Source organism: Tigriopus californicus, chromosome 5 (genome assembly GCF_007210705.1).
Source record: "Tigriopus californicus strain San Diego chromosome 5, Tcal_SD_v2.1, whole genome shotgun sequence".
Classification (NCBI taxonomy): Eukaryota; Metazoa; Arthropoda; class Copepoda; order Harpacticoida; family Harpacticidae; genus Tigriopus; species Tigriopus californicus.
In genome coordinates, this window is record NC_081444.1 from 6,097,761 (window position 1) to 6,109,855 (window position 12,095).

Sequence of the window (12,095 nt, forward strand, 5' to 3'; positions counted from 1 at the left end):
AGTAAAGAACCACAACAAACTCGGTTTTTACTCTTCTGTGTAACTTCTTCTATCATTCAACGACCTTGCTTTTCAGGTCCCCTAAAATCAATAATTACCGATTTTTTTAATTTTTAGTCTTTTGAAAACTTAGAAAAGTTTTGCATCTTGGCTTTTAAGTACTTCTATTGTATTAGAAATTACCCAATTGAACACCCAAAATTTGTGCTGACATCATCAAACAGCTGCTACTTAAAGGAGTCAATGAGAAAAGTAATCAAGAGATTGATTGCCTTAAATGCTTTCATTTTTCTGAGATAACTGTCTTCAGATACTTAATTTCCAGGCCCTTGGAGCCAACAAAAATGCTTATTTCACGTGCAAATGCTGATTTTAATCCATTTATCTATAGCTCAAAGTCCGCTTCCGTTACACCATGCTTGGGCTGAATGAAAGATACTCTCTCTGCTGTACTGTAGATTTCACACCCAAGTTATTGCATGAGTCGATGAGCAAGAAAGAGGCAAAATGTTGTCGCACACTTGTTCAAGACAAGTTAAGCACGTTTGACTTCTTCGACTTTTCTCTCCATGGCCATGGACGGTTAATTCAATTTAGTCTAAGGCCACTGCTCGCTTGCAAGAGAAAGAACCTGGGATCTTGAGTCTTGATCGTGATCTCCGCCATTTCCACTTGTTCCAATAATCCGATTCCATTCAAAATGACAAGATCCTCACATTTGAACGCGGAATCCCAGGCAGAGTTGACTCGGATTGTCCGACGGATTTGCCAAAAGGGAAAGGGCATTCTGGCCGCTGATGAAACGCCCATGGCCATGGAAGATCGATTCCAGAATCTCAATATCACCAACTCCGATGAGGTAATAATGTAGATAAAATCTAATCTCTAAGAGCCAGATTTCCTACAACACACCCGTTAAGGCCTAGGCCTAAGCTTATCAATGTTGGGTTGAAAGACAATTCAATGGATGTTATGGCACGTATTCGCCGAAAGGTGAGATGCCATTTCCTCTCTCAATATAGGAAGGATTTGGAATACGGATGCAATTAATTTTTTTAAGATGGAATACGTACATTTTACGTGAACAGGATGAACTTTCAGTAGAATGTGTTTGGGTGGGTTTAGGGGAGATGTTTTGTCAAAAGTCAGTGTACAGTAGAGACCGTATCTACGTTTTTACTGACTGCTACCGTCCTTGTCATTCTTTGACCTTGCAAAAATAAACAGTATCAAACCTTTCTTGATTCAAAGAAAATTCAATTTGCCTAAATGTGAACAGAGATTGAAAATAAGACGGAATTTGTTTTTGGCTGGATAGCCAAGTCACTCAAGTATTTGTGATCCTGGAAGACCTCTTATTTCAAACAAAATTGGCTGCAAACGCCTACGGAAAGGAACGACTTAAGTGGGGTCTTAGATCCGGATTTTTCTTCTCCCTTCCCAATCCTTTTCTCGGCTAGAATGGTAACGAATTCGTTCCTACATTTACTCTCTGTGCTGTCGTTTTACAATTATCCGTGTCAAGTAGGTGGGCCCATGGAAGGGCCCATCATTGCTCCATGGTTGGAGGCCAACAAGGTCTCTTTGAGCCTTTGAGCCGTCAGTTGATGACGTCATTCAATTTCACTTCATTACAAACCTATTGAGTGAACGGCAAGAAAGGGTGAAAGGGGCCATTTCAAGTTGTTCCGTTTTTTCTTGCCCTGCTTTCAGAATCGACGTCTGTACCGACAACTCCTTTTCACTACACCCAAAAGTGAGATTTCCTCGCTTTCAGCAGTCATTCTGCAGCATGAAACGGTCTATCAGAAATTGGACGATGGGCGAGATTTCATTCAAGCAGTGAATGACATTGGAATCGTGCCTGGGATCACTTTGGACAAGGGATGGCGGGCCATCCCCGGACATCCGGGAGAAGTCTTCACTCAAGTGAGTATGCCTATAGGTTGAAAGAACAATGACGTTCTGCCAAATTGACCATGGAGACTTTGAAACGCCACTAAGTATTTAAGAAAATCGGAGAGGTAAATCATTCATATTGAGCAAGCGATATGAATATATTTGATAGATTTCTGTGTTAGCGGTATGACAAACCCAGCTTTTCTCGATTTCATTATTTTTTCTCATTAGTGGGTGCTAGGGTTGTAGTTATGAGCCTCGCCAAGCCACCATTTCGTCCAATTTTCCAGATAGACAGTGTCACGTTTGGTATGAAAATTAATTCTCCGTTTGTGGTTGTGGATTTAGGGTCAAAAACTTTCATAGGGTGGTGGGGTGGAGAATCGAACCCTGGAGTTGTCATGCTGTTAGGCTGCGCTCACCACTGCGCCACAGCTCCCTTTATATACTCATGTTTCAAATGTTCCCATATGTAGGACACTTTTTGGGGTTGTTCTACATGAAATCAAATGGTTCTTAAATCAGTATAGGTTTTTACTCCATAAAATATCTGATACTGACCAATCACCTCAAATAATTCGAATTTATGAATAATATGTACAATTACAGAGTTTTCTAAGTGGAGTGTAAAGGGTTTCCCATTCACAAGTTAGAATTGGGTGGATTGTATCGTTTGGATTTAAGTTAATAATAATTACTTTGAGCCTTAATCGGCGTATTAGATGTTTCTTTGGCAAAACTAGTTGGTACTCAAAGTGACGAAGCGGATCAAAGGTATCGTGAATTAAGATTTTATTTGCAATATTGGATGTTTGATGCTCGTACATAGTAGAAGTACCATTACCAGGATTCAATTGATGCCGTGTGATCCTAATGATGTTTGGGTTGCTTAGTGGTCATTAATCAACGCATTCAACATGACTAATTTGTTTCATGAGAATTTCTCACCATGTGCAGTACTTGTACTGTCCTTTTTTCAAAGAAATTTACCATTCATCGGTCTCAATGCTAATCGTTCAGAAAAGAACGCTTCAGAGTTCTCAGTCATCCATCTCTTAAAAAAGTCCTTCATCAATTGCTTAGTTGGTTATATTACTAGATAACTTCATAACTTACTTTTCGTAATCTTGAATTACGACACATTAGTTTAATTTGTTTTTTATCATTCATAGCTGATGTAAGGTATGAGATCATTTTTAAGCTTACATCAGGTTCCTAGAACACCATTATTTCCAAAGTTCATTCATTGTCGTCATGTTTTGGATCCACTTGCCATCCCTCATCCTTCACAGACTCACACCACATAGTTATTCTTCCAAACAAAACACATCTTTTGATTGATAGGGTTTGGATGATTTGGATGCCCGTTGCAAAACGTACAAAAGCCTAGGTCTTCATTTTGCCAAATGGAGAATGGCCATCACCATTCAAGGTGAGACTGTCCCTTCAAAAACCATGATCGATGAAGGCGTCCGATCCTTGGCCTTGTACGCTCTCATCTGCCAAACCAATGGCATTGTTCCAATCGTGGAACCGGACATCAGCCGGATCGGGGATCATTCTTGGCAACGCCAACAAGAGGTCTTCGAGTTGGTGAACAACAAGCTCTACGAAGTGCTCAAGGACTACGGGGTTTTCATCGAAGGGACCATCCTCAAGTGCAGCATGGTCACGGCGGGCAAGACCAACGCCCAAGGGGCTACTCCTCAACAGGTGGGTGGGGTTCATTGAAGCGGAACATGCGAGCGTGGATGGTAAAAAGAGTCGTATTTTCTCTTGAAGAGAGGGAGTGGCTTTAACGAAGATTGAGAGCAATCAATTTGGAGGTCATGGAGCCGAGTTGGCACTGAGAACTGGCTTTCAAATCAGCAGTGTCCCAAATATTATACGGCTGGATTTTGCCAATTGAAGAGCTTGACCTGGTCTCATAATTCGACGTTGCTACCCAATAGGAGTTCCACTTATTGAGCTGAACCAGCACAGGGATGCACAGGCATCTTGTAGCGGGCCAATTAGAGGCCGCTCTTTGAATTGACTGTGTAAGCAGTTTGGGAGAAAAAATTAATACCTACGATTAAAATCAAATGTACAAAAGACAAAACCAGATGGCTTGACTACGTACTAGTGCAAATAGTTCACGAGAGACCATGTTTACTGATACTGTAAGCTGAATTTGTAAGGAAAATGCCAAAGCTTGAGGCCAAGTTGATAAGTTTCTTGGTAATCCTGGTATTTTAAAGGTCAAATTTATTGCAACCATAGCGGAACTGCTATGGTATGTATGTTCGAAAAACACTCAAGCAGATTTTGCTCCAAGGTACAAAAACAAAACAAGCCCGTGCACGATTAACATGCTCCTTTGATTTGCTTTGTCCAGACATTAAACCCTTTTTTGGCATTTATAACTGAGTTCCACCGAACATACAGCACCCTCTCGCTCTCTGATCTGTTTGCCAATAGCCATTAGTTGTTGCACGAATTACGATCATTATCATTATCATCACCATCATGATCGTTGTCGTCGTCAGACTCTTTAACCCTTGTTTGATTGCTCTTCACTACTCTCCGGTGCAATGTCCGTCTTTACGTAGGTTGGTCGTGCCACCCGTGCGTCCTTGAATCGCTCGGTGCCCGTGTCAGTGGCAGGCATTTTCTTCCTCTCGGGCGGCTTGAGCGAATTGGAGTCGACGGCCAATTTAAATGCCATCAACGCCCCCGCACTACTCAATGACGAGTTAGGCATGCCCCCGTGGCAGCTTTCATTCTGCTTTGGACGTGCTCTCCAGGATTCATGTCGGAGGGCTTGGGCCGGACAAGAGGCTCGGGTGAGCCAAGGACAGGCGCAATTCATCAAGCGAGTGGCTCTCAATGGAAAGGCCGCTTTGGGACAATATCAGCCCGAGGATGAATGATTGAATAAAGGAATGCATTGGTATGCCTCCCAACAGTTCAGTCGCATATCATCATAAACTTATGAACTTACCACTGGGCGCCAGCCATGATAGAATCCGTGAGGGTGGTGAGTCTGGGTCTGGGGAGTGGGGGGAGGAGGTCATGCATGTGAGAAGACAAAAAACAAAGGCCAAGATCGTAATGAGAACATGACATGAACAACTGTTCATTACAGGATGACTCACGTTGATTCATGGCTGAAGAATATATACGCGTAGTATACATATGTATATATTGTAGTGTACAACATCCAAATACACGGATCCCAATGTTCCAGAAAAAGCGAATTAGAGTTGTATTGGCCGTGGTTGATAGGATTTGGGTGGCTCTGAGAGCCTTTGTTCCCATGGGTACCCTAGCTTTTCTCCGAGCTGAAACTGCTTTAGTCATTTCTTCCATCGCTAAACGGATCTCTGTTTTTCCACTTCATCTGTTGATCATGTTATGAATGTGCCGATGACATCCTAATCATGGTCAGCAAAATTTGGAACCACACCAAGCGAGTGAATGACTGCCCTCTTGATTCAATACCGTGTCTTTATCATTCGGAGGAACTCAATAGCTCTAGGTATACTATGTACAGTACAACAGGTTTCGTGCCAACTGCATGGCAATCAATAACAATGACTGCAACCAACATCTTTGGATGGCAAGTGGGCGTTCGACGATCCGATTCTTGAGTAACCCGGAATCCGTCAACATTAACATCATGTTGCAGCAGTGGTATCATCCTTCCCGAGTGGGTGGGAAGATCCTAAAGAAATCCTTTGACATTGTCGAGTCCACAGCAACGAGAATGAGAGGGTCATTTTCAGGAGCTGAAGAAATGACGATGAAGGTGGCAGGTAGAATTCAGAGAATTAGACGGATATTTTCCTGTTGCCCGACCAGAAGTACAGTACCAAATTTCGTTGAATGTGATTGATGTTTAGGAAATGTCACGCCCAATCTCGTGGCAATGACATCTTCCTACTCACGAAGAAGTTTGATAAGGAACTTTTGGGTGCCTGAAGGACCAAACTTCAGATTACTGATTAGTCCAAGCTTGGCGTGACAAGTTCCACATTCTTCTACCAACCAATTTCCAACCACATGCGAATTGACAAGTGTCAGAGAATGCCCTGGATTTGCATAACTTCCCGTCTGTTCAATGGAATGCGTGGACTAAAAACAATCGAGGTCTGCTTGGCGTACTTCATTCAATGTCCCCGTTCTCATCAAGAAGTCATGAGAATCCTCATACAAAGAAAGCAGGAATGCCACAAAAGTACGTTATACAACCATCTCTCCCACAAGAAGATTGGTATACGTAGCAATGGTACTCGTAGGTCTCGTGAAATGACGTCATTCTTGATTCGAATTTTTCTGCCAAATGGATCTAGCCGCAATGGGGAAAGGAACTACAAAGGTCATTATCATAAGCTCAGTCACTGAGGATCCTAAAACTACATATTGTAGTTGTTGTAGTCGTTGTTGCATTTACCATTGCCGTGAGTGTTTTCCTGCATCCATACCTACTATCCTCCCATCGGCGGGGATTTTCCTCCCCTCAAACACACGTGGGTTGGACCTGGGGCTGGCCTTCCATGTTTTGTGTGTATGAGACAACACACCTACACCAGGTTATTAATTGGGTTGAAATAAATGTTAGAACAGTAATGGGTACTTTTTGAATTCTTCATGCAAGTGCAATCAGCCTTATTTATATAACAAATTAGTCTTCTGAGGAGAAATGTACCCTTAAATGTACTTTAAAATACTCATAAAAACAAATGAAAATCCAATCTTTATCCAAGTCTAATTTTTGGTAGCTTGGGCATCTTACTATGGAATCTGAAAGATATTGAATTGGTAATTGATACTTTACATCATTCTAAATTCTTTTAACACCCGGCCAATTTTTAGGATCTTTAGTATGAAAAAATTCAACATCTAGCTCATCCACCGGAGCGTAAAGCTTAGGAAAATGCACCCATAGTATCTTGTAAATATATCTGAAACTATATCATCCACTTATGCGAATGATAATTTGTTAAAACTTGATTCTCATCCTAATACTGGCCTGGACTATGCGTGGTAACTTTTCTTTGGTCTGTAAGACCCTCCTCTGAGCATTCTACATTTGGCTTTGTTTGTCATTGTTCTCAATTCGGAGTTGTTCATTGTCAGGCTATGAATTTCCCCACGGGCAAAACATAATGAATGAAGCTCTCGTTCTACTTCAACCTCTGAGCCTTGCTGACTTGCTTGCTTGCTTGCTTGCTTGCTTGCTTGCTTGCTTGCTTGCACGACGAGGAGTATTAGAATAAAGGACATAGATCCCACTTATTCGAAGAAGTAGCCATTAGCAACCACTGAATTTTGAATCTCCTTCGTGGTGAGCTTTAAACCCTTCATTTCAAAATCAATTGAAATTTGACATGGCGATCCGGATGGTTGGGACCCTTAATTGCTCATCCTCCACGATTAATCTTGAAAATGGCTTTATCCAAGGGTTTGAATATTGGTGCAAAAAAATCCTGCAAGTGAACTTTTTTATCGCAATCATCAATAGATGCGAAACACACACAACTTTATCAAGTCAAAGTTCAAATATTCAATAAATGTTAATTCTTTCATTGGTCAGAGCCAATCGTTTATGAAGATGAAATAAAGATGTCTTGACTTCACTCTTTACGGCAAAGCGAAATATTTTCCCACTCGTAAAAGGTTCAAAGACAATGTAAGAATGCCTGCATGCCCTTTTGGTACGGCACACAACACATGGTACGAAATAATTTTGTCGTTCAAAGATTGATTCTTAACCCCTAGAAAATGGAGAGGCGCCTCAGACAATGGTCGCAAGCTTAGGCAAACGTGTTCTTTAGGCCAAACCTTCAAATCGAATGGAAAGATCGTGCATTAAATATCAGCCAAAAACATTGGCTCCGGTAATTGGAAGAAAGTCGCTCAGTCCCCTCTGGGCTAGAACAACGCCCAGTACGAAATAGAGCGTATTTTGGAACCTTCGGGGAGAAAGAAAGAAATAATCTGGACAAATCCGGGCCATAATCCAATGACGTGTTAACACCCGGTACAAATCCCGCACAGCTCAGGCCGTCTCCATATTTTTGGACAAGTACATGACCGTACCAATTGGAGCCTTTGGAGGGACGTCCAAGATAATCCGGGTCTAATGGAGAACAACGAGTCAGTTACGTCGATCATGCCATAATACAAAAAAGTTGAAGGAAAATGTTGGAAAAATGACCTCTTTTCAGACTTTGGGCAGTCTTGTTGCCTGAATCATTGCCACCGCAGCGTGAGTTGGCGTTTAAAGTAAAGTTTAACCACTTTCATTTCCTAATGTTGGCATCTTCATTACGCTGTAAATGCCACCTTATAAATTGAAATTGTTCTTCGCAGACTGAGTTGTCACTAATGGTGCATTTAGACGACACTTGTTTTGACACATATTGTGATCACATATTCGACGAGAAGTTGACAATGTGACACAAATCGAGATTCAGAGAATTTACACACACCAGTACTACACAGAAGACTATCTGTGTCAAATATACTGGGCCTTGACAAGACTACTGGTTCTAAATGATGGCGTGCGATCAGGTGACAAAGGTACGGAGTATTAGTTGACCAAAATGATAAGTTTGGAAAAATATGAAAAGTTCCATTGGTTTCATTTGCCAGTCTATGACAACGTTTCCTGCCGTCATTACAATGCTGAGTGACTTACTTCAGAAAATTCAAGGGGGTAAATTGTTTCATTTTTTCTTGTATTAAGAATAAACTCTTTTGGTAAATACAAAGCATCTGATTTATTTTATCGCTGGTCATGCTGGTTTAAATGGGAGCTCTGTGTTGGTCAATTGTTAAACTCCAAGGGAGACCATATCTGACCACTCAAAGTTATGTCAAAATGCATTTTGTTTCTTCAAATTTGCAACATATCTCGCAAATGCCGTTATTTTGAACACATTCAAACTTGAATTTTAGTCATTAAATAATTTTACCCCAAACAGGATTGAGGATTGTGAAAAAATACTGATTGCAATTATATCCCTAAGGTCACGCTTAATCTTGCGTTGGGCGATTGCGCTGACCTTGCCTGAGAATTGTTTCACATATCGCAGAAAATTGGAGCAGGTTCCAAATCAAATATGTGGCCATGTGTTCGTGTATATTTCATGTGAAAGCCGTATGTGACCACAATATGTGTCAAAATAAGTGTCGTCTAAATGCACCATTAGCTTGAATTGCTACGAAATACTATTTTACGGAACTCGCACTCAAAATCGTGTACCGGGAGGACTGAAATGTTTAGACTTTTGGACGATGATATCCTCGAGAACAAAGAGGGGTCGCAACCAAGAAAAAGGACTTCAAACTGCCACAAACAGCTTGGATTCTTGGAGACATGATATTGCACTCCTACATGAGGGCAAGTTTTTCCTATTATATAGGAACATTACAAGGTTACATCAATATCTGGGGTCTATGTTATTTTTATATTCATAATACGGATTTATTCAATTTGCATTACGGTTTTAGTCCTCTAAAGCCTAAACTTTTGGGTCTCTTAATCCGTGACACTTATTTTTTTGTTTTTTACGGACTTCCTTACCGCTACTGGGATTGGAATCCCAGCAGTTCAAGACGAAAAATTCATTCATTTTACTTAACTTGTATTTTCATATATTTTATTTGATCGACCAACGAATTAGGGCTGATCTGGCTAACCCTTAAATATAAGGTTGATCGGGAATTTTAGTCAAAAACTTGTCCAAGTCTGACTTAACTCCTGCTACTGGATCAACGCCTACGTACACTTACGAATATTTGAAGGCAGAAAATTGAATAATTGTTTATAATAAGAAAATAAAATTCTTATTTCCCCCACTTTTAGGCAAGTTGTCTCTTGATTATGCTTTAGAATAAACACACTGTTTGTTGATGTTAAATGAAGGAGAACAACGGTTTTTCATTTTCATGATTATCATCATGCAAAGTCATTTTATCGTTCGTATACGTATTTTGGCGGATCATGGAGCTTAATAAATAGTTAGCGATTCATTTATGTTCCTTTTCATCAAAAAGTTTACGATTAACAAAATTTCGGATTATAAATTAACCAAGTGCTCGCCAAAATTGCTCGAATCTTTAGGTTGCATAATGTTGTGAGCTCAATTCTACCCAAATACTAGCCTTTATTTTGCTTATCATTAAAACTGAGGAGAGTGGAAATTAGCTCAATCCATTGATTTGTTTTTCCCTTTGTCTTTTCATATACCATTTTATTTATCGAAAATTATTTGACTCGAAAATTTATCGAGTTCATGCCGAAGGTAGATATTTTACTATACCGCTTCAGCTCCATTGAAAAATATGTTTCCAGCCTCCATTATTGAACTATTGACTTTTCATAGGCCTAACTACAGTAGTAGGTTATCAACAAATGCATTGGAAACCCCACGCTGTCTCTTCGTCTGAGGCCTCACTCGGTTGTCTTTTTTCATTTGTATTTGGAATAACAAAGTCGTCAGGGAAGATATTAAATGTCTGCATGTCCCCATACTCCACATTAAGCCATGATCCCCACATTTTTGAGACCCGACAAAGACGCTGATGAGATCTAGGAGAGAGAAAAAAATGTCGAGTCAAGTCAGCAACTGACATCCGTAGAAGTAACAACATTGTCGTACTGCCCCTCTTACCTTCATTGAGGCTTTTCGATCACGCACGTTGTAAGGCCTAAAAACCTATTCAAGGATGACGATGAACATGGACCCAACGACGGCTCAGCCTATGTGACCACATTAACTTTAAATCCCACACCCGGAAATATTGATGAATCATGTGCACCCAGGGTCCTCTTCAAGTGAATGAGAATGGGACCTTTGTCCTTGACCATCGCTCTCTAAGAGGGTCCTCCAGGTCAAGAAAGAGGGACACAAGCAAGAAGTTCTTTGTTTTGGGGGCTAAAAAATGAGTGGGTCGCCCTCCCCCTATTCCAGCCTTGTGGTTAAAAAGGGGAGATTGAAAAGAAAAAACGAAAGATGAAAACAAAATTATCCCCGTACGCGTATGTCCCAGCCTCATACGAAAATTTCTGTTGAATGTTGAATGGAGTCTACTTTTGGCTATAACAAGTACCGCATATTGGATCCTCTCCATTCCTTTGATGTTATTTGACTTTTTGTGTCTCCCTTTTGACCCATAACCACTTGAACCATGGAACCCATTCTGGGTGTTGTTAAGCCACTGACACGTGGATGACGTCATCTCTCTGGGGATATTAGAGTTGTTGTAAATGGGTACATGAGGGATGTTGTTGCTGTTACTGTCATTACTCCCTCGCCTTGGCGTGCCTGTTAATACACTACATGTTTATTGCCCAAAGGAGAACAGGGACGGGACAGGAAAACGATAGGGAATCAAGCCTCACCATTGAGGGTAAATCATGAGCAACGCTCTGCGCACCTCTAGCAGAGATTATGAGCTCTTTTTAAATGTCGCTAAATATTCTTCACTGATCATTAAGTGGATTATCGAACAGATTAATAAGCAAGAAAAAATAACAATCATCCACAAGATCATGTAAAAATTCATTTGCACTCACGACCAAGTAATTTGGAAGCTAGGTTGTCAGTTTTGTACAAAAGAGGGCGTCTTAGTCGGCTGATCAATTACCTATGGATGGTGCTTATTCGCTCAGTCGTCAACCCTGTAGCTGGCCACCAAGCTAGAAATCCATGAAAAACAACAACCATTGTCAGGGGCATTGCCGTCAGTATTAGGATGAGTGCCTGGCAAATAGACGGCGTGTCATTTAATACATACACAAATTCATGACATCATAGTGTGGACCACGTACACCCCTACACATAAACAAAGATAATGTTGCTGAACCAGCACAGTTGTTCATCATCATCATCATCACCTTCAACATCCGTTCAAACAAACTCTCTAAAGTGCTTTTGAAGGCACAAAACCCAACGATGATGTCATAGTATAGTGTCGATCATTTTTCATAACCATTTCCCGTACTAGGAGAGCTACGTACACCGTTGAAACTCTATTCAACTACTTTATCAAAGCATAGTGATAAGTGAAAACCTTATTCGATTATGGGCAGGGAAGCTCTCGCATAATGAATGCTTGAATACTATTAGGTGTGCAATTTGACGGAATGCTCAAAATGGCTTAAAAGTCAAGACCCTTTTAGGATGATTCCATTAACTTCTTTG

General features: G+C 40.8%; 1 protein-coding gene across 2 annotated transcripts; it reads left to right on the top strand.

Annotated features, from left to right (window-relative positions):
- The first annotated feature begins 495 nt into the window (after nt 1-495).
- Nucleotides 496-4,844, top strand: LOC131881059 (fructose-bisphosphate aldolase-like). Of its 2 annotated transcripts, none has more exons than XM_059227818.1 (4): nt 496-859; nt 1,714-1,929; nt 3,244-3,612; nt 3,682-3,949. In XM_059227818.1, exons 1-4 carry the CDS (start codon nt 701-703, stop codon nt 3,706-3,708), a joined length of 771 nt encoding a protein of 256 aa, XP_059083801.1. In that variant the 5' UTR covers nt 496-700; the 3' UTR covers nt 3,709-3,949. The 2 variants fall into 2 exon arrangements, with proteins under 2 accessions (XP_059083801.1, XP_059083799.1); XM_059227816.1 differs by lacking the exon at nt 3,682-3,949 and adding an exon at nt 4,491-4,844 and having other exon boundaries at nt 499-859.
- Nucleotides 4,845-12,095: the final 7,251 nt, after the last annotated feature.